The sequence below is a fragment of the Gossypium arboreum genome, chromosome 3, assembly GCF_025698485.1.
Source record: "Gossypium arboreum isolate Shixiya-1 chromosome 3, ASM2569848v2, whole genome shotgun sequence".
NCBI classification, from domain to species: domain Eukaryota; kingdom Viridiplantae; phylum Streptophyta; class Magnoliopsida; order Malvales; family Malvaceae; genus Gossypium; species Gossypium arboreum.
This window is the reverse complement of record NC_069072.1, coordinates 1,919,039-1,944,242: the sequence shown is the minus strand read 5'-3', so window position 1 is coordinate 1,944,242 and position 25,204 is coordinate 1,919,039. Positions and strand designations below refer to the sequence as shown.

General features: G+C 31.7%; 3 protein-coding genes across 3 annotated transcripts; 1 reads left to right on the top strand and 2 right to left on the bottom strand.

Annotated features, from left to right (window-relative positions):
• Positions 1-2,472: 2,472 nt before the first annotated feature.
• Positions 2,473-3,192, bottom strand: LOC108475770 (ferredoxin-1-like). Its single transcript, XM_017777758.2, has one exon. The coding sequence runs from the start codon at positions 3,014-3,016 to the stop codon at positions 2,564-2,566; it is 453 nt and encodes a 150-aa protein (XP_017633247.1). The 5' UTR covers positions 3,017-3,192; the 3' UTR covers positions 2,473-2,563.
• A 1,621-nt stretch (positions 3,193-4,813) lies between these two features.
• LOC108476057 (uncharacterized) lies at positions 4,814-11,406 on the bottom strand. The gene is made up of 11 exons (XM_017778125.2): positions 10,841-11,406; positions 9,621-9,745; positions 8,893-9,337; positions 8,661-8,776; positions 7,713-8,496; positions 7,015-7,470; positions 6,654-6,842; positions 6,345-6,572; positions 5,920-6,262; positions 5,621-5,804; positions 4,814-5,517 (listed from the first exon to the last, which is right to left on the bottom strand). The coding sequence occupies exons 1-11, from the start codon at positions 11,015-11,017 to the stop codon at positions 5,046-5,048; spliced, it is 3,519 nt and encodes a 1,172-aa protein (XP_017633614.1). The 5' UTR covers positions 11,018-11,406; the 3' UTR covers positions 4,814-5,045.
• A 9,595-nt stretch (positions 11,407-21,001) lies between these two features.
• On the top strand, positions 21,002-25,110 carry LOC108475949 (serine hydroxymethyltransferase 6-like). Its single transcript, XM_017777959.2, has 4 exons — positions 21,002-22,439; positions 23,200-23,605; positions 24,301-24,402; positions 24,502-25,110. Exons 1-4 carry the CDS (start codon positions 21,399-21,401, stop codon positions 24,723-24,725), a joined length of 1,773 nt encoding a protein of 590 aa, XP_017633448.1. The 5' UTR covers positions 21,002-21,398; the 3' UTR covers positions 24,726-25,110.
• Positions 25,111-25,204: the final 94 nt, after the last annotated feature.

Below are 25,204 nucleotides of genomic sequence, written 5' to 3'. Positions count from 1 at the left end.
AAATAATAAATTATAATTAATATTGAATCGAAATGGAAATTGTACTGAAAAATGATTTAAATACCCTATTAACTAGTTGGGCTAGTAGGATATAGTTGGCATGCCATAGGATATGGAAGAGTACGGGTTTTGCTTGCCATCGATCGAGCACTTATGTGCGATCATCATTATTTTCTCGTTATCGTTATCGATTCGACACTTTGTGTGTCGAATCGTTATCGTTATCATTATGATTCAACACTTTGTGTGTTGAATATCTTTATCATATCGCCATCGCTACTGCTATCGACATCGATTAGGTATCGTGTACTGTTAAGGCACATTGTGCCGCATCGATGTGTTGGTTGGAATCTGTATCCGCCGAGTCCGAGTCAAGTTAATAGGGCAAATGAAATAAATCTCTTGATAAAACTAAATTTGAAGGATATAGCATATGTGAAAGTTGAGAATTGAAATAAAGAAATAAGAATGATAACATAAAAGATTAAATTGTTCATTAAGTGATGATAATTGTAATGTAAAAGTATGTGTGCGATTTAATGTATTTAATTATAAACTAAATTATAGTGATACCACTGAGTATATGCATACTCAATATGACGTTGTTTCTGTATGCAGTTGTAGAAATCAAATCTTGAACCGGCGTCCAAAGCCGTAATTCACTTCAAAAAACTTTTGGTGATGTATATTTTCTTTTGGTAATGTGGCATGTACATAGAATGTATATAAAAGGTTATTATGTTTTGAATATAAATGGTTTAAAATATTAGTATTACAAGTCTAAGAATTATAATGAAAAGTTTATCCATTTCAATTTAATTAGTACAATGATAAACTTAAATTGATATTATATTGATTAAGTTGATTAGAAATATTTAGAATAGAAAATGAATGTGTGAAATAATTTGGTTGAATTAGTTATGCTTGAAATGGATATGGTTTTAATTGCAGGGGGATTTATGTAAAAATAAGCAGAAATGCTGTCGAAATTTATAATAATAAAAAATGGAGTACTTAAAACAAGTCTCGTTTCACTTAAATGTATGCTTTAGACTTTGAGAGTTCAATATAGGAATTTAGTAATTAAATTATGCTATGAAGGTTATTTTATTTGTGAATTATTCATAAGTTGTTTGATACGTCTGGTAATACCTCATAACTCTGTTTCGGCGACGGTTCGGGGTTAGGGGGTGTTACACACTACTTCTAACACCACTGGAATTGGGCTATTACACTTCTTTTAAGGATTATATTAAAATACCAATTTAGTTGATATACCATTATCAACTTTACATTTTATATCCATACTAACTTAGCTCGAGCTCAAACGGATACACAAATCCAACTGACATACTAAATTTGGCACTCAGTGCCTCATTAGAAAATTCAAAGTAAATATTTTGCGTTCAACGCTCATAGGTATAATCAAAGTATAAGTTGTGCCTAGCACTCATCAACATGTAGTCAAAGCAACCGATAATTGATCTATCCTATGGGATATCAACTATATCGGACTCTGCCCGAATAGTTAATAGGGTAATAATTTATTTGATCATCATTTTGTTTAGTTCGCATATCATCAATTCTCATCAATTCATCACATAGAAAATTCTATTTTAGCCCAATTCAAAGTCAATTCCATGATTTCATCGAACTTCACTATTTTCGATTCTATTCAATTTAATCCTCCATCTCAAAAAACCAAACATTTACATACCAATCCAATTCAACTAATCAATCTCAAATTGTAATTCATCATATTCAATTTATCATTTCCTTACGATTTAGTCCATATCTCACATTTTGTACCAAATTGCAAATAATTCAAATTATTATCAAACATACACAAAAGCATAATTCAGATATATAAAAAAATTAAATAAAATTCATACCATTTAAACTTACCTGACAAAATCAATAATTAAGTTGAAACTTCAAGAATTATTCAACAAATTTTTTATTTTCCCCGATTATTTCCAATGCGATCCAATTTCAGATCAAATGAATGTGAAAAATTTGAAGCTTAAAACCCTATCTTTTCTCCTTGTTGCTATCGTCAAATGAAGAAAATGAATAAAAATGATTTGTTGTTTTATATTTAACTTAAATAGTTGGGCATAATAAAAAGGTTCTAATTATTCATTTGGTCTTTTAGTTAATTAAAAATGAACCAAACTTTAATATATTTTTATACTAACCTCGTAAATATTAAATTATTAATATTTACAGATTCGAATATTGAAAATGGAGTTTTGAAACTATCGTTTCTGATATCACTAAAAAACGAGCTATTAAAATGAGCTTATTGTTAGACTTATTATCACTCTCATTCCATTTCTTTGAGAACTTAATTTTCGTAAATGTATAGCTAAGCCGCAAAAATTAAAAAAGGTTTTAGTTAAGTTATAAAAACTAAAGAAAAATTTTAACTTAGCATTATGAAAAAAGATAAGAGATTATAAAAGCTATAACTTATTACCAAGCAAACTTGAATTTTGAAATCTGAAATATAGAGGGATTAAATTTTAATTTTTTGAATAGTACAAATCCTTAATGACACATTTTAAGACATTAGGTCGTCCTCTTTGTGTGTCTCAATGATAACATCACTCTTAGGGTAGGCAACACAAGTTAGGACGAAGACTGCATCAATCATTTCATCATCAAGGTAGCTATTGTCCGATTGGTCGACGGTGCCTTCTTTGATCAGTCCGGCACACGAAGAGCAAGCCCCAGCCCTGCACGAGTACGGGAGATCCATTCCTAGTTCCTCGGCACGGTCCAGGATATATTCGCCGTCCGAGCAGTCGAATTTCTTGGTTCCCGACGGAGTTATCAGTGTTACTTTGTGAGAAGCCATGGTAAAGCGGCCTTTTCTTTGGGACTTTAGCCCGAAAAGTGATTGGTTAAATGGAAGGGAACTTAGGGTCGTCGTCGTCGCCGCCGCCGGATGCCGGCGGAGGAACGAGGTAATGGTTACAGCGGTGGAGAGGGTGGCTGTGGTGGAGGAGGCCATGTCGTGAGAGCCGTTAGCAGATGAGTTGATATACAGGGGAAAGTACGGCTGAAGATAAAGAATTGGCTGGTTGTGTGGATTATTGGCAGCGGAGGAACGAGGTAATGGTTACAGCGGTGGAGAGGGTGGCTGTTGTGGAGGAGGCCGTGTTGTGAGAGCCATTAGCAGATGAGTTGATATAGAGGGGAAAGTATGGCTGAGGATAAAGAATTGGCTGGTTGTGTGGTTATTATCTGCCACGTGGCGAATATGATTGCTTGCGTTATCTAAATTTTTTTTAAGGGTTAATATAATATTTGGTATCTGAGTTTTGGTTTTAATGTTCAATTTGGTACCTAATTTGATTTCAGTGTTGACTTTGATATTTGAGTTTAACTTTAATGTTTAATTTGGTACATGATTTTTTCTCTGTCTCAATTTAAGCATCTATTTTTTTACACATATCATACATTTACTGAATGATTTGTTATGGATATTAATTAAATATTAAAATTAAATTCAAATATTAAATAATATATTAATCCTTTTTATGATGATTTTATTGGTGTCGTGATCCACACAATCCTCAATTGATATTTTCTTTAAATATATTTTTAATTTTTTAATTATATTATAAGTTAATTCAAATATGTAATAAAATTGATAAAAAATATTTGATAAAATAAAATAATAATAATAAAAGAATACTAATAAAATCGAAACGATACAGTAAAAATTAGCATGGATTCTATGTAGGGATGACACAGTGTTTATTTATTCAATTTAGGGTAAAGCTAGGGTAATAATTTCAATATTAGCCCTCTTATTAATTATTTATTTAATTAAAATTTTTTAACCCTTCAATTAATGGAAAAATTATATTTAACCCTTCAATTTAAGCTTTTTAACAAAATTATTTTAACTTTGGCCCTCTAAGACTTTATAAATTTATCTTTGTCCTCAAAAAAATTTCTTGCATTCATTTTAGGGCACTTGCCTTAAGTTATCCTTACTAGAAAAAAAATGAAATTGTAAATAAATGTATAAGTGGAGTGGTGAGAGGACTGAATGGTAATTGGATGGGAGGTTTTGAAATGGTGGTGGGACTATCGGACGTTTTTCAGGTTAAAACTCGAGCATTACTTGAAGGCTTAAAGGTTACTTGAGGAAAAGGGTATCGTCGAGTGAAGATTGGGAGTGATAGTTCAGTTTTGGTAGCCATTATACAAAATCAGCTAGCAACAAACAATGACTACAACTAAGTTAAGCTCATTTAAGATTGGTGTCTTAGAATAGGGAAGTAAAATTTTGACAGATACTAAGAGAGAGTAATAAAGTGACAGATCGTATTGCAAAAAAGGCCCAAGAATTAGATATGACGAATCTCTTGTACGCCTAAATTTGTATTGAACATGTCAAAATACAATGAAAATATGGATAAAAGTACCATGAATGTTCTTATATTAAGAGTCGGATTGTATTTTACTCCCTCTACTCAAAAAATGAAAAAATTAATCCATATCTATTAGATTAAAGAACAAGCCGGTCCTTCTATTAAAAATTTTATCTATTTCTATAGTTAAAAATAGGATCCTATACGTCTGGATAAGATATACATAATTACGTATTATTAAAAAATTAGACAATATACAACATAACTTCTAGTACAAACGCCAAAATATGATTAAAAAACCAACAAACAATCCGATTAAACCCTTGACTGTAATATTAATAAAAAAATACCACAAGTAATACAAAATACGAATCAAGTACTATTTACTCAAGAAAACTAACCCAAAATATTACATAAAATTAAAATTTTTAAGAAACACATTTATTAATTTTAAAATACTTCCGTCTTACATTTTGGCTTAATCCCAATGAAAAGAAAGAAAAGCCAACACAAATCCCCTTTTTTTTCCAATTAACCTAAAAAATATTTACATTACAATATATGTTCTATTGAACTGACCATAGGAAATATAATAGAATCCATTCTAACCATTTGAAACACATTATTTACATTACAAATTGCCATTATTTTCACAAATCACATGTTACCAATCAAGGTTGCGTACCATGGTCCGTGGACCCCGATAGACACCGTGGCAGCAACCACCAACACCTTGGCTTCTTTCACGACCCTTTCAGTTAGGGATGCAGCTCCGATTCGGCGTAGAGCGGTTTCCGCTAACTTCCTACCATGGGTACCGCTCCCGCCGAATACAATCCCTCTGAAAGCTAAATAAACGGCACGGGATACCTTTTCGAACACTGGATCCTCAGCTTGCAAGCTCTTTGCTAGCATCCTGGCCATCATAGATTTCCTTAACTGAAGGTTTTTGTCATCTGTTACTTTGTCACCATCTCTTGAGGTCCCAATGATTGTGTCGACAATCCGTTCAATATCTGCATCTTCGACACAGTTTAAGAATTCTGAGAGCTGTTCAGTGCAATTTGATATTGTTTTTTCCATGTCAGAGGCTTGCTCGCTCGAGAGGATTTGCCTAAATATAAGAATGCTGCAGACGAAAAATAAAATATTAGATCCTTTTTTCATCTGGGAACCGGACCAGGCATGTCCCAGTTCCGACCAACAAATAGTTTGCAAGATCTAACAAATACCTTGTTGATATTACAATGGTCTTCCGAATCTCGGCCTGAACACCCCGCAATCTAGAGAAGTTAAGCATGAAGGTTTCAGGTAAAGCATCCGGAGTTAGACCAGAAACTCCACTTACTAGCTTTAGCAAACCGAGCCTAACCAGCACATCGACTTTGTCTCCCTTGCATTCTGGTTGTTCTTGATCTGACCAAAGAAGATAAGAATTGTTAAAAATGATCGGAGGAATTGATATATCGAGAAGTTTAAAACCTCAGAAATAAGCTTCGCTTCATCTAATTTAATGGTTTCACATTCGAACCTGTAACATTAGAAGAATTAGGGTTGACAAATGGAATTTGGGTTGAATTTTTTGAATTATAGCTTCCACCAGTTTTAAGGGTGATGGACATAAGAAGCTCTTGAGATGAACTATCATTTGCTTTCAAATTTGACACAGAATTTTGATGTTCTCCCCACTCTTCATCTTTGCAGTTCGAGACAGATGAAAGCCACCGCATGGTCATCGGTAAAGACGAGCACACCTCAGAAGGTGAGCCATAACGGTTAGCAAAAGCTTTCATAAGGTAATCCAAAGCAGCGGGTCCCTTTAGCAATGGCTCCATCAACCTTATACGAGCTTTGCTTATCTCTGTCTTAAGAACCTGTCAAGAAAATGCATATAATTCAACACCTTTGAAACAGGTGATACATGAAGAATCGAGAAGAAAATAAATGTAAAAACACCTGAATCTGTTCTAGGACAAAACGTAGACCCTTGATCATTGCGAGGGCAGGAGAATTATCCGAGTTCTCTCTGGCTTCACATATCTCAGCTAACTCTTTCAATAACCTTTGGTTAGCGGCCTTCATTTCATCGTCATTGGCCGGAGCTGAGAGCTTCTGCAAAGTGATCAAAGCAAATTCCAGAATCCGTCCAAGATAATGAATGTCCAGGTTGCCTGACTTCAGCACCTTAGAAAGAGGAAGATTAAAAAGAATTAGGATGTAAACGATGAGAATACTAATACAACAATTGTACTGGTGTTCTAGTACCTGGGCAAGAATTTCCAAATCAATAGCATCAGTTATTTCTTCTCTCCAACTTCGAGGAGCCAGCTCACATATTTCATCCCTCACTTCCCTCACAAGCTCAATAACCCGGTCAAAATCAGGCTCATCCTGTCTCATGGATTCCATGATCCCGTCCCAGAAAGCCTTCTCCATTATTTCTCTCATCTTTGACTGCAGAACAGAAAAAAATGTTACCATACAAGCATTGAGCATGTCAACTAAAAAATTGACAAGTTTCTGAGGCAATTCCTATCCCAAGCCTGCAAAAGTGCCAAAAATTCTACAGATTGTTCTTATTGTCCGCTTCTTCTACCACAGATTAATTACTGATAAATGCACATACCTTTATGCTGTTTTTATGTTCGTCAATGGCACTGAAATTATCAACAAACACATGTTGCCCATGAAGGAATTCATTAACAATCAATACATTCTCAGTGACCATATGCTTTTCAATTGAAGAACGCAACTGATCATCCGAATGGCTGCTGCCAGCCACAGAGGAACCATGACTTTTAGAAGGGGTTGTGCCATCTTCCTTGAACAGAGAACGGACAACCCGGTTTGGCTTCTGAGTCGGAGTGCTGCTATTATGCGTTCGAGCATTAGGAGAACTAGGGGAACCGTGGATATTTGGAGAAAGAAAGGAGGTAAGTGGTGACCCCATTGGACTCCCACTTTCCTTTGCTTGAAAAAATTTAGTCCGTGTCTCAGATAGTGCACATTCCATTCTTTCAATCCCAGCATCTCCACTCAAGTGTTGCACTTTCTCCCTTAGAAGGTTTTGATCTTCCACAACCTGAATTATAAGAAAATTCAATTAGGATCTCTGTATCAAGTGTAGAGACCTCATATATATCTTAAAACTTCAAAAAAAAAAAAAAAAGCAAAATTATTGTATGTTTAAAGTTCAGTAAACTTCTGAATCATTAAGCTGCAAGCATTTTGACGTATTGTAGTCAAACTGATTGACCATATCCATAAATTTTAGTGATTTTCAATTTCATTGATAATTCTACCAAGAAGGATGAAAAGTAAGACCTGTCTTTGAATAGCCTTCATATCATGAGTAAGAGCAGTATTATCTCCTTCTGGAGTCAACTTGCACTTTTGAATCATAGAGAGCTCGAGCTGGCATGCCGCTCTTACCAAGTCCTCCTCCAATAACTGAGCATCCTTTACCTTCCACACCACAAAGCAATTCAAGTAGGAGCACCATGCTTTGTCAAATGCTGTGAGCTGTGATCTAAAGGTCAAACGTTCGGTCAATGCAGTTCCAGATCCTTTGTCGGAATTCTTTATGGGACCCTCTAAAATAATCTTTACCAACAATTCAAGCTCTTGAACAAATGCTTCTGCAGAGTTGGCCAAAGCAATCTCTCTCTCTCCGTGACCACTTAAAACTGCCTCAGGATGGCCCAATATCATGTATGCACAAAGAACTACTCTGACAGGATATCTAGATGATTTAGCAAGATATTTGGCAGCCTCCCTCACTGAGGCAACTCTCTTAGCCTCTCTGCTTCTCATAGAAGGCCTGGGAGTGGTCTTTCTCTTTGGAGTAGCAACTCTTTTGAGAAGATGATCAATGTTATCCAAACTGGATAGGAGATCAGAAGCACCACCAACTCTAGAGGCCTTAATGCGGCTCTCAATACGATCAAGCAAAGCTTTCACTGTTTGAAGGGTAGCTATTGATTCAATTAGAAGGGCAAGTTGCTCAAATGGCATCGACTTGACCGATTTCCCATTGATTTTCAAGGAATCAAAGGCTTTTGCCAAGTCTAAAGTAGTTTTTCTCTGCCTAAGGAACCGCCTCCAGCATCTGAATAATACAAAATTATTAGACTATTCACCAAAATGTGTTGCAAAAAGTGATTTCTTATAATTTCATAACAATAATGTTCTCTACTACTGAAAATAATGTCCTTTAAAGATTATAACAGAGTATAAATAAATGCTATCAAATAGAAAATACTGCTCTTATACCTTGCTAATTTTCGAGAAAGGAGATCAGCTTGTTTGTGCATCCTGGTACAATTCACTCGAATAGATTTCTGTGGCCTTCCTCTCTGCCTCAAGTACTCTGCTCTTTGTCTCCTTGCCTTTTATCAAGAAATTAATAAGAAAAACATAGTACATGCAATAAAATATAAAGAAAAAAGCACATTTGCACTTGAAGACAGAGAATCATACTATAGAAATCGTAGAACATGCATACCCTTTGCAGTCTGTCTTCCAACTGGTCTCTCATTTTCCTCCTCTCAACCTCACGTTGATGAGAGATAGAATTAGCCACTAGTCGAACTTGCAAAATCCTAGCACAGGCTTTCTTCTTCTCTGCTTCCAGCAGTCCCAATCGCTTTTTCTCAGCAGCCACACGCTTTTGATGAATAGCAGCACGAACACGCTCCTTATATTTACTTTCTCTAGCCATCCTTCGTAACATTGATTGAGATGTTCTCTCATTTTGGGTTGCCCTTCGCTGACTGTAAGTCTTAAGGATGAGCATTCTATTTGCCTCTGCCTGCTGAACCCGCGATTCAACCTTTGTGCCAAGCTTCTTGCGTTCCCTCTCAAAACGCATTTCTACACCAGTCTTTGCCGCTTGCCGCAACTCATCTAACTTGGCTAGGCGCATCTGAGACTTTGCCAAAATGTTCAACCTGTTGATCCACCATCCGTGAGCTTTCAAATTATAAAAATGAAAAATATCAACACCAATGTAGATTTTGAATTTGTTATCCCTTAGAAAAATGTACTAGAATAATTTCTGCACTGTAAAATTACATATAAAAGAACATAACAGCACATAAATAAATCACACTGTGAACTTCCGGAAACAACAAAAATGGACACTGTAGGAATTGAATCGCGAGTCAAAAGTGTGCAGAGAATGAGAATGCAACAACTAATTATCATCAGAGGTAGCACGAGACTAGACTTTACCTTTTCTGCTCGGCAGCTTGGAGCCTTGCTTCAAGGCGCTGACCAGGGTCTTCCTCATTTGATGAGGATCTAGAAGGGCTTCTTGGCTTTGATCTTGCCTTGGTCGACACACTTTCATAGAATTGCTAAACCATACAACCACCACCAAAAAAAAAAAAAGGTAAGAGAAAGTAGTTCATGCAAAAAAAAGTTCAAGCTCTAGTTAATTTGCCACATATTCTAATAAAATTGCAGTAAATTAGACAGAAAATAAATGTAGAACAAAGTAGCCTCAGCCGTGTTTGGCAGGCATGTAAAGTGAAAACTGAAGAAACAAATGGTTCAAAAACAATAATGGAAAATCAAACTTCCCAGGAAAAGAAACACAGGCTTGCACGTGAAATAAAGTGCCAAAAATTGCAAAACTAATTCAGGCAGCAACACCCACCCCACCCTTTTTACCTAACACAGATAAAAATGACTTCGAAACAAAGATTCTACCATAGGAAGACTTTCTAAGTTTTCATGCTCTAAAATCTTTTAATTTTGATTTCATTTTTTGGTTTAATAAAAAAATGTCTTCGTCTGTTTTACAGTTAAAGAGACTAGTCCGGTCGAAGACTAATCTTGTTCAGACTGAAGTGATACATAGGTAAAAGTAAAACCCTCGGTGATGATTCTAGAATTCGAACTCCGTTGAACTTCTTCCAACCGGTGATTTCATTTAAATATGATCAATTACATCAAATAGAACCATAGACTTCAAATTTTACAGATAATAAAACAAACAAGAAATAAAACAAATGGTAAAAAAAGTAAATAAATAAATAAATTTCGGTTCATTTGCTCTCTTCATTTTAAAAAGAGAACGACTTAACTTAAAACCACTTTAGTTAGGTGAAGTTATGTACTATCTTTCGTCTCCATGAAAATATCTTAACCAGCCATGAGTAACAAAGTTTTGAAATTCAAAATTAAAATATTTCCCAAAAAACTCTGTTAATTTTAAATTTTGAATTTAAAAAAAAAAAACTCTAGACTTGACTGAATCAATCGGTTATTTCAGTTATAACAGTATCTTTGATCGTTCTTTAAAAATTTAAAAGAAAAAACGCTTCAAAAATTCAAATATATTCTCTCCGTAACTTTTGTTTCCTCTTAATTAAGAACAAACTTTTTTTTTCAAGAAATGAATTAGAAACGTAAATAGGAGAAAAAAAAAATAAAACTCTTGAGTTTACCTGTCTACGAAGATCGGCGTGTCGAAGCTTGGCTTCGATTTCTTCCACAGTAGGAGTCTTGCACTCCGAAAGAAGCCTCTTCCGAATCCTCCTCGGCACACGCGAAAACGACGGCGTTTCACTCACCGGAAATTCCAACGCCACCGCTCTCCCTCCCTCCCGCGTCTCCATCGTCATCAATTATACATACAACAAATTTTCCACAATTCACACACACAAAACAAAACAAAAAAAACCGTATCGACACAATTCCACAATCACGACGATCCGCAAAAAAAATTCCAAACTGATCAGAAAATAACAACCGATTACATGAACTTCTATTATTTTAAAAATAATTGAAAAAAAATTCAATTATTTTTTATAAAAGATGAAAAGAAAAGAGAGTTGGAGAAGAAATGAGTATCGCAGTTCTTTGCTTCTTCTTGTTTTGAAAGATTTAAAGAGAGAGAAAGTTATGCTTTTGGGTTTTTTTTTTTTTTCTAATTTTGATGGAAATGTTTTGTCGAAAATAAATATAAAGCGTATTGGAAGACGCAATTGTGATGTGTGTCTCTGTATGTGATTTATGTAATATGGGGAATTTATTTAATCCTAATTAATAGGGTGCTTTCCACGTCAGATAATGGGTCCCACGTCATCCTTAATTTTGAAATTACTTATTATCTCGTAAAATATATTTTATTTCTCTATATATCTGTCGAAACGAGTTCAATAACTAATGATCTGTATTTTATAAACCTATTAAGAGGAATATATTGGCCATGAATTTTAAAATTATTTCATACCTAGAGCATAATCGACACTTTTGACCACTAGATAAGATAAAAATATTTTGTTCTTTTAATATATATATAAATAATATTATTATTTAATATGTTTATAACACGTGAATAAATAAAATATTATTTAATTTATAGATTTTATCATGATTTTTTTATTTTTAAATATAATTTAAAAATAAATAGCAAAATTTTGACCAATTTGTAGAATAAAACTTTCCGCTCATAATATCAATTAATTGTCCTAAAATCAATACCAAATATTAAGCATGGGATCTTTTTAAGATTGTGGTTTAAACCTTTTATTTAAAATTATAAAATTAATATTTTATAATAATTTTTTGTTTTAAATTTTTTATTGGATTCTTGATATTAATTTAGTTAAAATAAATTTATAAGTTATATAAATTATACTTAAGTGTAAACAATTGTATAGTCAATAAATTATAATTTTATTATAAAAGTGTTATTTTTTATTATTTATAATTTTAAACTCAATAAAAAATTAAATAAAATTTTATTTATTTATTTTAATTATTTTTAATTTTTAATATTACCTAAATAAAGTTTTTTAACTCCACTTTTTCAATTATTTTTGAGAAAATATATATATTCAATTTTTAACAATAAAATATGGGGTGAAAATAATTTGACTTATTCAATAGGTATAATACACTTAAAACAATAATTGTGGTTCAAAACTATACTTGAAACTTTAGTTTTGATTTAATCATACATATTTAAAAGAATAAATATATTAAATTATTTTTATATTGGATAAATATAATTATTTATCTATGCAAAGTATAAACATAAAATAATATTATATCAATAATTGTGTTAATAATTTACAAAAGTTCGTGTATATAATTGCACATTAAACCATAGTTCATGTATAGTTTTTACAATTTATCCTTATTAAATATTATATTTTAAACTCCACCCTATAAAACAATTGAATTAAATTTAGAGTTTAGTTTTATTTTATTTTTCATTTTTATATATAAAAATAATTTCACCTTTTAATAATTTTAATCAAAATTTGCTTCTTCTTTTTAAATTAGCTTTTCAACATCAATCATGAGTTAGATGATGATTGGGTTTTGGATTGTATTATTTGCTTTTGAAATTTTCTAAAAGGGCTTTGATCAAATTAGAAAGTTCAATTATGTTCAAGAAAAGAGCAAACCCCATCACATATACTTAATACATTTCCTTTTGGATATAGAAAAATTGATGTTATTTAAATAAAGTTTGAGTTTGGACTAGTTAAAAGTAATACTGAGTCTAATATTTTAGAAGTCGGATTGTATTTTATCTCTTTAAATAAAAATAGATCAATTAGTCCTCATATGTTATATCTAAAATAAATTAATTTTTTATTAAAATTGTTTACTATACGTCAACATGAGTTATACGTGTTCTGTTTTGTAATTTTGACAATCACACTATTTTTAACAACTCAAATAAATAATTTATCTATTTTAAATACAAAAGATAAAATTTTAATATAAAAATATTTACGATACTTTTACCGATCCGAATATTACATAAAACATTTAAAATATCCAACCTTAATTTAACTACACATTTTATCGGAGTTCAATGTTATTATCAAAACAAAAATATCTCGAACAAAAATTAAATAATATTTAAATAATTAGCCATTCTCTTTTGGGAATATTAACTTTAATAAATTGTCAAACAAAGCCAATAGCGAAAGGAAAGCATAAATAAAGGCACACTTTCAACGTTGCATTTAAATAAAATAAATTAATAAATGACTGACCAATGTAGACCACTTTGTGCCAACATATTTATTGTTATCTATATAATAGACTTTTGGGCCTAGGGGGTGCTAAAATAATAAAAATAGGAACATATATTATATTAATTTATTAGGCTTGTTTTTTAAAAAAATATTATTATTGAAGTCTTAGTTCGATTAGTACTGATATTATTATTAGTATAGGAGTATGTGATTCGAGTGTGTCGAATCGTGTTATCCTCCTATTAAAGGGTTAAGGAGGAACTATAGGTAGTTTTAAATAATTTATTTTTTTTGAGATAAAACCTTTAGTTAATTTGTTTTTAACAAAGGGTTAAATTATTTTTTTGGGCTTAAATTTAGTAATTATTTTTATTTGGGGTTTGATTTTTTCTTTAAATTAGTTCTTATACTTGGAAATTGTTCCTATATTGGGGTTTAAACTTTTTTCTTATACAAATTAGTCCCTAATATTTCCTTAAAAACCCTAAAATTCAAAACTCAATATGAAAACAATTGCTAAGTTAGTGGAGTAAATTTGGAAAAAAAATCCAAACCACAATATAAAAGCTGTTGAAAATTTAAAGCATCAAATAATAATTTAACTCTTAATAAAATTAGAACAAACTTTTCTTCTTTTTTTTTTATATCTAAAAGTTGTCGATTGAATCTTAACTTAATTGGTATAAGCATTGTTGCCAATGTAAGAGGATATGAGTTTGAATATGCCGAAACACATTATTTTCCTATTTATGGGTTTGAGAAGGGATGTGAGTAACTCTAGGCATTGTGTCAAAAAAACAGATATAATCAGAACATATAATGAAATTATTTAAAAAAATCTAAAAACTAAATTGTGAGTTTGGACGGGCAGTGCATTTAACTGCGATTAGTGTAAAAACAGCAATGACGATGAAATTAAATATTGTAGCACGAGACAAAAAATAAGTATATTTAATCTTATAAATGCAAATTATATTCAACATACATGAAATGAAATTATGGAAATCATTTAAAATTAAAAAAAAAACATAGTCAAATAAAGGAATTTTTTCTACCTTTTCCAATTTCTTAAGCAATCTTTACTTTTTCCCTACTTTTTGGTTTTTGCATGTGCTTTGCTAATAATTTTGGGCAATGAATAATCCTCTATTATTGTTTATTATTATTTGATAAATTTAATATTAAATAATGGATTGCACGTCATTGTTGTTATTTGATAATTAACCTATGATCTTTCGAATATTAAATAGAGACGTTTATATATCGAATTTTTTCGAGTTTAAATAAATTTTTTAAATAGTTAGAATAATAATATTATTAGAATTGTGTGATTCGAATTCTATTTGATTTGGTCTAAAAAGTTCAAGATGCAACTCACTTATTAAATAAATAAAATAGAGGTAAATTTGAGAATACGGCCGGGGGCAAAGGTTTGAGGGCTGAAAACCTCTTGTATTATTATTTTTTAACATTAGTGAATTTCTCCTTTTCTATTCATAATTTTTCCCGATAATGATTTTTCACGTAAAATCTGTGTGTTCTTATTTTTCTTTCTTATTGCTTTACGATCATTCTTTCTATCATTATCGATGTATAGTATGACAAATATTGTAAAAATATTCAAGTAATCTCATTTTAAACCGATTTACAAAAAAAACATTCTAATTACATCTCTAAACTATTATTGTTCTATCAATAAAATCATTTCGTTATTAAAACTATTAATTTAACTGTTAAATGATATGACAAATCTTATATAACTAAAATGAAAATTTTAAATAAATAGAACTTATTACATAAAAACTAAAAATGAACAAACAATAAAGTTTCAAAAGTAGTTTAAATTATGTCACATAAAATTAAAATTTAAGAACTAATTTAAAATGAAGATCATAATTGAGGATATTTGATAAAATAAAATTGTTTTCAATATTAACTAGTAATTCAAAATAAAAATGCTGTATCATGTATGTTATTAGTTGGAGATATATTCTTTTAACCCTCTCATTATTTTAATATTTTCTCAAAATATAGTACTATGAAGATCCTTGTATTAGAGTTAATTACATTTTGCTCCCTCAATTTAAAAATAAAAAAATTAATCATTGTACATTAAATCAAATAACGAACTGATCATTCCATTAAAAATTAGTTCATGTTTAGATGTATTATGCTTTAAGTCTTACTATGTACGAACCATGTTCAAATATGCTTCAATCATCAATTTAATTGTGATCTTGGCATTATTGGCTAAGGCCGAGCCCTTTACTATATCTATTCTTGTAATTTCAAATAGAATATATTTATTATTTCTTAAATAGTTTTTTTTTCATCTTAAAAAGCTATTAAAAGTTATTTTAAATTTAATAATGTGAATATTTTCTTATCCATGGATGACGTGCCAATGATGTCAACTAAAATTGAATTTAAGCACTCATAGATGAATGGGTTCAGAGTACATGCTCACCAGACCAAATTATATAAATGTAAAGACTCACTTGGTTGTTGGGTTTATTTATTTTTTCATAAAAAAAAATTAACTTTATAAATACTAACAGGGTTAAAGAAAATACAAATTATCGGATTTTAATATTCAAATAGTAACGTAAATCTCGATATTTAATTTATCGATTAAGGTATTTATTGCATCAAATCGTGCTTGTTTAATAGTTTAAATGAATGTGTATATAAACGTATTTAAGATTCTATTGTATAAAAAGTTAGTAACAATTGAATATTTTAGTCTAATTATTGATGCAAATATTTAAAATTTTTCAAAAAATCATATTTTTTATCAATTGAGAATTAGCACAAATGACATTGATGTTACTATATTAATTTGGAGGTCATAGTCACTGGCAAAACTAGAAATTTATTGTTGGAAGAGTTCATCATTTTAATAGTCTATATCGTTTTAAATTTTAAAATATTAAATTAAATTTTATTATTTTGAGGGCCAAAGTGTAATTTTATTATTACTAATTTAAAATTTTATAAATTATAAATAATCTAAATAGAAAATTTTCTATTTTAGAGGGGACCGAGATCCTTGCCACCCCCTAGCTTCGCCATTGGTTATAACTTCGAGCATGCTTAAGTATCTAATATCTTTCAATTTACGTGCTGTATAAGAATTGTACAAATAGTGAACATATTTTTAAATTCTAGTGGATGATTTTCAAAACTATTTTAATTAATTCGCGATATATTTTGGATATTAATTTAATTTCAAGTAAAAGTATTATGAATGCCTCTGTACTAAGAGTCAAATTGTATTTTGTCCCATTTACTTAAAAAATGAGCAAATTAATCTTTTCACATTAAATTAAAGAGCAAACTAGTTTCAGTTACAATTTTCATTTATTTCTACTGTTAAAAAAATTAGTATGACTGACGTAATAATCAACCAACTACACCTAGCGTGTCATGTATACCTCATGTCGACATACAACGATCAATTTTTCATAACAAAAATGGATAACATTTTTAATAGAATGACTAATTTACCTTTTAATTTAATGTACATGGATTAATTTACTCAATTTCCATTATACTTTTAGATTCGGTTTATAATATTTGATTTTGATAATAATTAATTCGAATATATATAATTTGTAATATAAACTACTAATTATAATTTTTAATAAAAAAATTATTTGCTTCTCATTATCGAAGGGTTACAGCTAGGTTGAGAATTTAATACGTAACTAATTATGTCAAAATTAAACCAATTTCAAGCATTAATTCCAATCACTTAAAATCGTAATCAGAAAATATCTTATATAGCAATCCCATTAATTACGCGTTTAATATTTTATTTATAAGAAACCAAAATTATCATAATTTTTATTAAATTAAATAAAGAAAGCCAGAATCTCACAAAAGACCCTACGGCCGCATTTAATTTTCCCATTTTAGTAAAACGCCGAAAAGTGGGGACATAAACTTAAATAAAAGGATACTTTCGTAATTTCATTGGTTCCGTCATTTAAAAAATTTTGAATTTACTCTCAAGCCAAGCCACCGAAAACGAGCGGCTGGCGACGCTTCATGATGACGCAACGCGTCTCCTCGTTTAAAGCCGCCACGTCAACCGAACAAGCTCCGCTTTTTAAGTGCACTTTTGTTGCACATCACACTCTCGCGAGTACGTTAATCGAATTCAACTCGCTCCGCCTTTCACTCACCTGTCCGTCGAGTACGTCAAAGCAACTCCTACAATGGAAAAAGAAAGCATGACGTGTCGCCTAGTTTACGCCGAGCTATTGGCTGGAGCAGCCGGAAGGTGGGATCCACATATTATTATTTGGTTTACTTCTTCCAGAGAAGCATAGCCAGAGACGTTTACATCCGGGCTTTGTGCTTAGGTGGCTGGCTGTCATAGAAAACACGTGTGGGGTACGCACGTGTCAAGGAGATAAAGCAGCCGGATGTTCTCAACCCTATAAACTAGTGCCATACAAGTCGATTTTCAGTTTAAATGATTTGATCTAATTAATTATTTGAATAAATTTTAATTTTAAAATAAATTATGATTCGAAATGTTTATCATCTAATAGAATTATGTTCAAGTAGAGTGAATATTAAGTATACATTATATAAAATTTATTATTTATTTTTAAATATAAATAATTTAATATATTTTCAATTGAGGGTTAATTCAATTATCGATTTAAAAATTTGGGATGTGGGTGAGAATTGAAATCGTATAAAATATTAAGGTAAATTATGTCTAAGTTTGTTAAACTATTAGTAAGTTTACATTTTAGTTATTCAATTTTAAAAAGTTACAAAATAGTCACTGAATTATTTGAAAGTTTTCATTTAAGTTATTAGGTTGTTAAAACTGAAGCTGTATGGTCTTATTTGTTCGCATTACCTATACCAATCGAAAGCTCTCATTCTCCTTATTTTTTTATAGTTAGTTTTTTTTAATGAAACAATTTTGAATGTCACGAATCTGTGAATCAAAATTCAAACAATTTTTTTCTCCAATTTTTGACACTGACCGTTAAATCGACTTGAATTAAATGTATGTTCTTCTATTCGTCGATAGGTACTGATTCACTTTATCAATCGCTGAATCATCGTTTTGAGCTTGCTAGTTTGACTTAAAAAAAAAAGAAAATAACCATTTTGTAACTTTTTAAAGTTGAGGGACCAAAATGTAAACTTACTGATAGTTTGGTAATATCCTCAATATATATTATTTGTAGGCATAATGACATATTTGACTGTCAAACTTTACAAAAAAGTCAATTTAGCCATTTATTTTATTTTTAACCTCTTTTAGCGTTTTAAACTTGTGTTGTTTGTCAAATCACTAAGAAATAGATGAAAAAGTTAATGTTTGGTAACTTTGTTGACTTGACATACACATGAATTGACCATGTGAATACCACGTGGCAATTCACATGTATACTAAGTCAATAATTATTTTAAAATTTTAAAAATACTTTTTATACTCTTTAAAATAATTTTAACTTTTAAATAAGTTTTATATATATATTTTTGAATATTTTAAAATTTAAAAATTAATTAATTGTTTACATGGCATCTATGTCAGCAAAGTTGTCAAACATTAATTTTTTCGCTATTTTAGGATGCTTTGATAAAAACATAAATTTAAGATATTAAAATAAAATAAAAAACTAAAATAAATTTTTTTAAATTAAAGGACCAAATAAATCATTATACCTTTATAATGTATACACATTCAACCCAAACTATATTTTTGTTTGTTAATTGACATAATTATCAATTTTAATTGGTTCAATTAAGTCGGCTATTTAATAATTGCTGATTCTTTTTATTGAATCAATTAATAAAGTATTTATATTTATATTCAATTGTGCTTATTAAATTAATAAGTAAAATAAAATATCAATGATGATTGAGTAATAAGAAAATAGAAATGTTATCGTCGATGTGTTAGAAAGCATCAATAAATACGATATATTTTACCTATTTTCATATTTAATTTTCAACTTATCTCATTTTAATAAATATTTAATTTTTATATTATTTATATGAAAAATCGAAAATCTTCTATTAAAATGGACTGAGTCAACTACTTTGGGTTTGGGTTCAGTGAGAAATTTTTTAAGTTGTTTATCTTCTTTTTATGGGATTTTGAATTTGGATCAAATTAGGTATATTTCCCCCATTAGACATGACAGCTAAATCTTGAAAAAATTTCAACATAAAAATATGGTTTTTTTTCAAAATTTATAAGAAAAACAAAGAAAATATAAATATCAAAGCTTATAAGAGTCTAATGTTGAATGAATAATTGAAGCACAAATAGCATAAATCATCAAGAATAAATATGAAAATAAATCTTAGCATAAATTGTGAATCAGTGTTGGACCTTATGATACATGTGATCTATCTACCACATAAATTGTCTTTTATCATAAGCTCGAATAATTTAAGAGATTGTAAGCTCAAAAAATAAGAGTGTATTGTAAAATGTTTAAGAAAGTAAATTATACGTAATTACATTTGGTCGAATTTGAACTTAAAGCCTTTATAGATGAATCATGAATAGCTAATCTCTCTCTTTTCAATCTCGACTTGATAATAAATTTAAATTTATTAAAATAGTTATGCTTACACCTATTAAGCTTCCCTTGTCTCCCTCTAATATTATAGTTAATGTCCTTGGTTGAGAGGGATCATCTCACGAACCAAAGACACTTGTAAACCCAAAATCTTATAAATTCTTACTTCATGGGTCAATATACACACTTTAAAAGAGATCATTTCACGAGCTAACAACACCTACAAATCAAGACTTTGCAAACCTGTACTATCGAGGCCATGCCTCTAATATGGATAGAGTATCTCCCACCAACATATGGCGACAAGGCACTGGATCAAGTCACACACACCCTCTCTTGTTTTTCCTCATTTCTAGTAACTCATATTCTATTATCCTAAAATTCTCATGCTCTCCAAATAAACCGTGATAACTTTTTCGTAGCAATAAAAATCCTATTGTTTTTTTTTTTAAAAAGAGAGAATGCAAGTCAGATATCTAATCAACAAATAAATGGAAAATTTTATATCTAGGCTTCTTTATAACTTATAAAATTTTAAATTAGTAATGATTAAATTGCACTTTAACCCCAAAAATGATAAAACTTGATTTAATCATTTAAAAATTATAAAATTATAGATTATTAAAATATGAATTGTATTTTTATTATTGTGAAAATATACAATTTAATTTTTGCCCTCCAAAAAGTTTTCTAATTTCGCTATTGAAGGGGATAAACTTTCTTTTATTTAACATAAATTATATTCATTTCAACTTTAACCAATGCTCAAAACAAATGTCAGTCCAAGGGAATAAGCTTGATCATCGATTATCATACCCAAAAATAGACATGATCATGTGCCGAGACACTTGGCTCTTCCGAAAAATGAAAATATTTGGATAAAAATATAGACCTGAAAAATGAAATTGGCAAAAAAAATTCATCAAATTAATTGGGTCTGAAAATTTCATATATATAAAAAGATTGATCAAATTAATTGGGCTTAGGCTTTACCAAACCCACTTGACAATCTATGCTTCTAAATGGGTTTATCTTTTTGTATCCATTCTCGTACCCAAACCGGAACAGGACTTAATAATGGTAACCGATAACTGAACTCCCCGGTTACCATCTTCGTTTAACCCATTGTCAACATGTCTAGGTTCACCCTCCCTTTCACTTGGAATTTACCGGTCCCCGTCGACACCATCCTCTTACGCAGTCACGCCTATCCCCATTCTCCTTTGTCCCGAACCTGAACCCTTCGTTCCCTACATTTTACCAATTTGAATATTGGTTTAGAGATTAGGTTTTTTTATTTTTATTTTTATTTTATTTTTTGGGTTACGCATAGAATCTCAGATTCTTTTTACATGGATTTCAATTCCGATTACTGTTCATGTTTTTATTGATTCAATCAATCAATCAAAATTTTTTATTATATATTTTGTGATTAGAGTTTCATGGACTTGTCGTCTCAATCGACTGACACGTCATCGACCCTAACTTTAGGGCTAGTATCTCCGTCGCCGTCGTCTTCTCACCGTAACTCGATCGCCGATGATTCCGTTACCTTACAGCTGGGAACGAGAGACCCTAACCGAAGCCCTTTCCGACCGGTTCCTCTCCAACTCCTCGAACCGCATCAGAACGGGAACACGATTGAAAGGGAGCGTTGCGATGATAATGATGATGAGAGTAGGGAAATCGAAGAGTTTCGTATTTTAGGGCATCCCATGTGTCTTAAGAGGCGGAGAGATAGTTCTTCTTTGTCGTCGCCGTCGCCGACGAAGCGGATGACGGTGGAAACGGATCTCGAGAAGAGAAAAGCGGCCGTGAAATCGTGGGGTAGCCAGCCGATCAACGTGGCTGATCCTGATGTGTTCGACATGATGGAACAGGAGAAGAAGAGGCAGTTCATGGGTATTGAGTTAATAGCTTCGGAAAACTTCGTGTGCCGTGCTGTGATGGAAGCCCTCGGAAGCCATTTAACCAACAAATACTCCGAAGGGATGCCCGGAGCAAGGTATTACGGTGGGAATCAGTACATAGATGAAATCGAAACCCTGTGTTGGAAACGTGCATTGGAAGCTTTCGGGCTTGATGCCGAAAATTGGGGAGTCAATGTGCAGCCTTATTCGTGCACATCAGCGAATTTCGCGGTTTTTACTGGGTTGCTATTGCCCGGTGATAGGATCATGGGATTAGATACACCGTCTGGAGGGAATACTAGTCATGGATATTATACCCCAAATGGGAGGAAAGTTTCGGGAGCATCTATATTCTTTGAGAGTTTGCCTTATAAAGTGAATCCTCAAACTGGGTACATTGATTATGAGAAATTGGAGGAAAGGGCACTTGATTTCAGGCCAAAGATATTAATTTGTGGTGGGAGTTCATATCCTAGGGAATGGGATTATGCAAGGTTTAGACAGATTGCGGATAAGTGTGGTGCTGTTTTGCTTTGTGATATGGCTCAGATAAGTGGACTTATTGCTGCTAAGGTGTGATACTGTGAATTACTACTATTTAATAGGTGCTTTGCTTTATGTGCTCAGCTTTATGCCCGATGTTGGAGTTCAATTACATTGCTTGGTTTTTGTTCTATGCTGGACCAACGCTATATCCTGTTATTGACTATTTCATTTTACTGTTTTGGCTTAAAATTTGTTAGCAAATCTACTTGCTTTGCTGTCGTAATCTGGAATCTTTTAAGGCTAGTGTTTTAGCAGACTTTATGTGCCGTTGACTGCTTAAACATAAAAGTTGGTATCTAAGGCAACTAATATTAACCTAAGCAACTTCAAACTAGAGCTGCAGACTACCTTTTGGGACTTGAAATGCCATTTCTGGTGCTGGTAATATAGAAGTTTGGAGATGGAGATATAGTTTCTACGGTGCTTGATGCTAATGCACTGATTGAGTTGTTTTAGTTTAGTGATTGCCCATTGGAAGTATGTTTGAAATTGAAAATCTTAACATTCATATTGATTTATCTTTCATTGGGTTTGGTATCGATAATGCAGAAGTTTATAGATGGAGATTGGATTTCTAGTTTTCTTGATGCAAATGTGCTAATGAGTTCTTTTAGGTTAGTCATTGTTAGTGTGTTAGAAATGGGAAATAATGAATAACATCATTACTGGATATGCCTATGAGTTTCATTTTCTTCTTATCATGTTATTAATTTTTTTAATAGTTCTAAGCTGCTGTAGCTTTTATAGGGAATTAATCCCAATACTATGGTACTTGATAATTTTACAGGAAGCTGCCAATCCTTTTGAATACTGTGACATTGTCACCTCTACCACCCATAAAAGCCTCCGAGGTCCCAGAGGAGGCATAATTTTCTATAGAAAGGGTAAAAAGCCAAAGAAGGGTGGCATGCTACTAAGCCAAGGAAATTGCAATGAGCAATATGATTTCGAGGAAAAGATAAACTTTGCTGTTTTCCCATCTTTGCAAGGTGGACCACATAATAATCATATTGCTGCTCTTGCCATAGCATTGAAGCAAGTGGCTACACCAGAGTATAAGGCCTATATGCAACAAGTGAAGAAAAATGCTCAGGCATTGGCATCTTCATTGTCAAGAAGAAAATGCAAGCTAATTACAGGAGGCACAGACAACCATTTGTTACTCTGGAATCTAAGACCTTTTGGGTTGACAGGTAGAGTGCTTCATTGACTATCTTCTTTGCATTCAAATAATTGTTTTGTATGATATGAAGTTGAACCTCCATGTCCTTATATATATTGTTTATCGCTAATGTCGACCATCTTGGCTTCATAATTGAGATCCAGGAAGTGATTATTTATTGTGTTTCTGATAATCCGTGCTTGTGATAGATGTTTCAATGGACTGTAAGAGTTTACAAACTCTTATGGCTAGAAAAGATTACTAACTGAGTATGGGATGGGTTAATCATTCTGATTCCCTCTTTTTGCCTTCCCCTTTATTTTATGGATTCTTTTTTATCAAGGGGATAGAGGGGTTTATTGTTCTGTCTAGTGACTCGAAGTACAAAAGGTCTGACTTGACTTCAGTCAGAGAATGTATCTATCACCTCTCCATAAATCTTTTATATATATACATACATACATGTAGAACTCTTCTATGGTTTCATTGCTTCTTGTGATTGGGTAATGGTTTAAATGCCAAATTTGTTGAAAATTTGAAGTTAAGTCTTCGCTCTGCTTATGTCTCTGTTACACATATGGAACATGCACACCTTCATTTGTTTCTTTTATCTCTTGGCAACATGTCATGTAGTAAGTTCTCTGTTACTTGCTAGAGATAATACTACATATCCCTACTCTCTTTCATGTCAGAGCACGTCTAATCTTCCAACATTTCTTTTTGTAGGTAAAATTTACGAGAAGGTGTGTGAGATGTGCCACATTACTGTCAACAAAATTGCTATTTTTGGCGAGAATGGTGTCATTACTCCTGGAGGAGTAAGGATTGGTGAGTGCAGATCTCATTCAATTAAAATTGCAGTTCCTTACCCTTTATAGAGGAGGTTTAGGTTAATAGTATGATGACTTTTCATGTTTATTTCTGGAGGTACTCCTGCTATGACATCGAGAGGTTGTCTAGAGTCTGATTTTGACACAATCGCAAGCTTTCTTCTCAGAGCTGCACATATTGCTAGTATGATGCAGCGTGATCATGGGAAGCCGCTGAAGGCCTCTGTGAAGAGTCTCCAAGAACATAAGGATATTTTGGAGCTCCGAATGCAAGTGGAGACTTTTGCATCTCAATTTTCAATGCCAGGTTTTGACATTTGAATGAATTGTGAAGGTGCCTACATACCGAAAGTTCCAACGACTCTGCAGAGGAATTGTGGGGTAAGCTGAGGTTATTTTCCTGTAACCAACCCACATCATCATGTCTTTCTATAACAGTGATTGAATGCCCGAAAATATTGCAACAATTTTGATGGTGAAGCTGCTGGTTTTTTTTTGAACATATATGTTCTCATTGTTGCTAGTCTTCTAGTTGTGTTTGCAGATTTGTTTACAAATAATATTGTAGCCCAGAATTTTGTTCTGATAGTGGATCCAGTGTAAGATCAACAATTCGTTGATCTTGTCTTTTATGTAGTTGACTTGATTTATAAAGGATATCATGTTAATATTATTTGCAATAATTAAAGATCATTGTTTCCTTGAATGAAGTTTGATAATTTTTTGATCAAGCTATTTGAAGATTATGTTCTTAATTTCTAAATAGGGAAGAAAAACATTTCCCAAATTTTCTGACAACT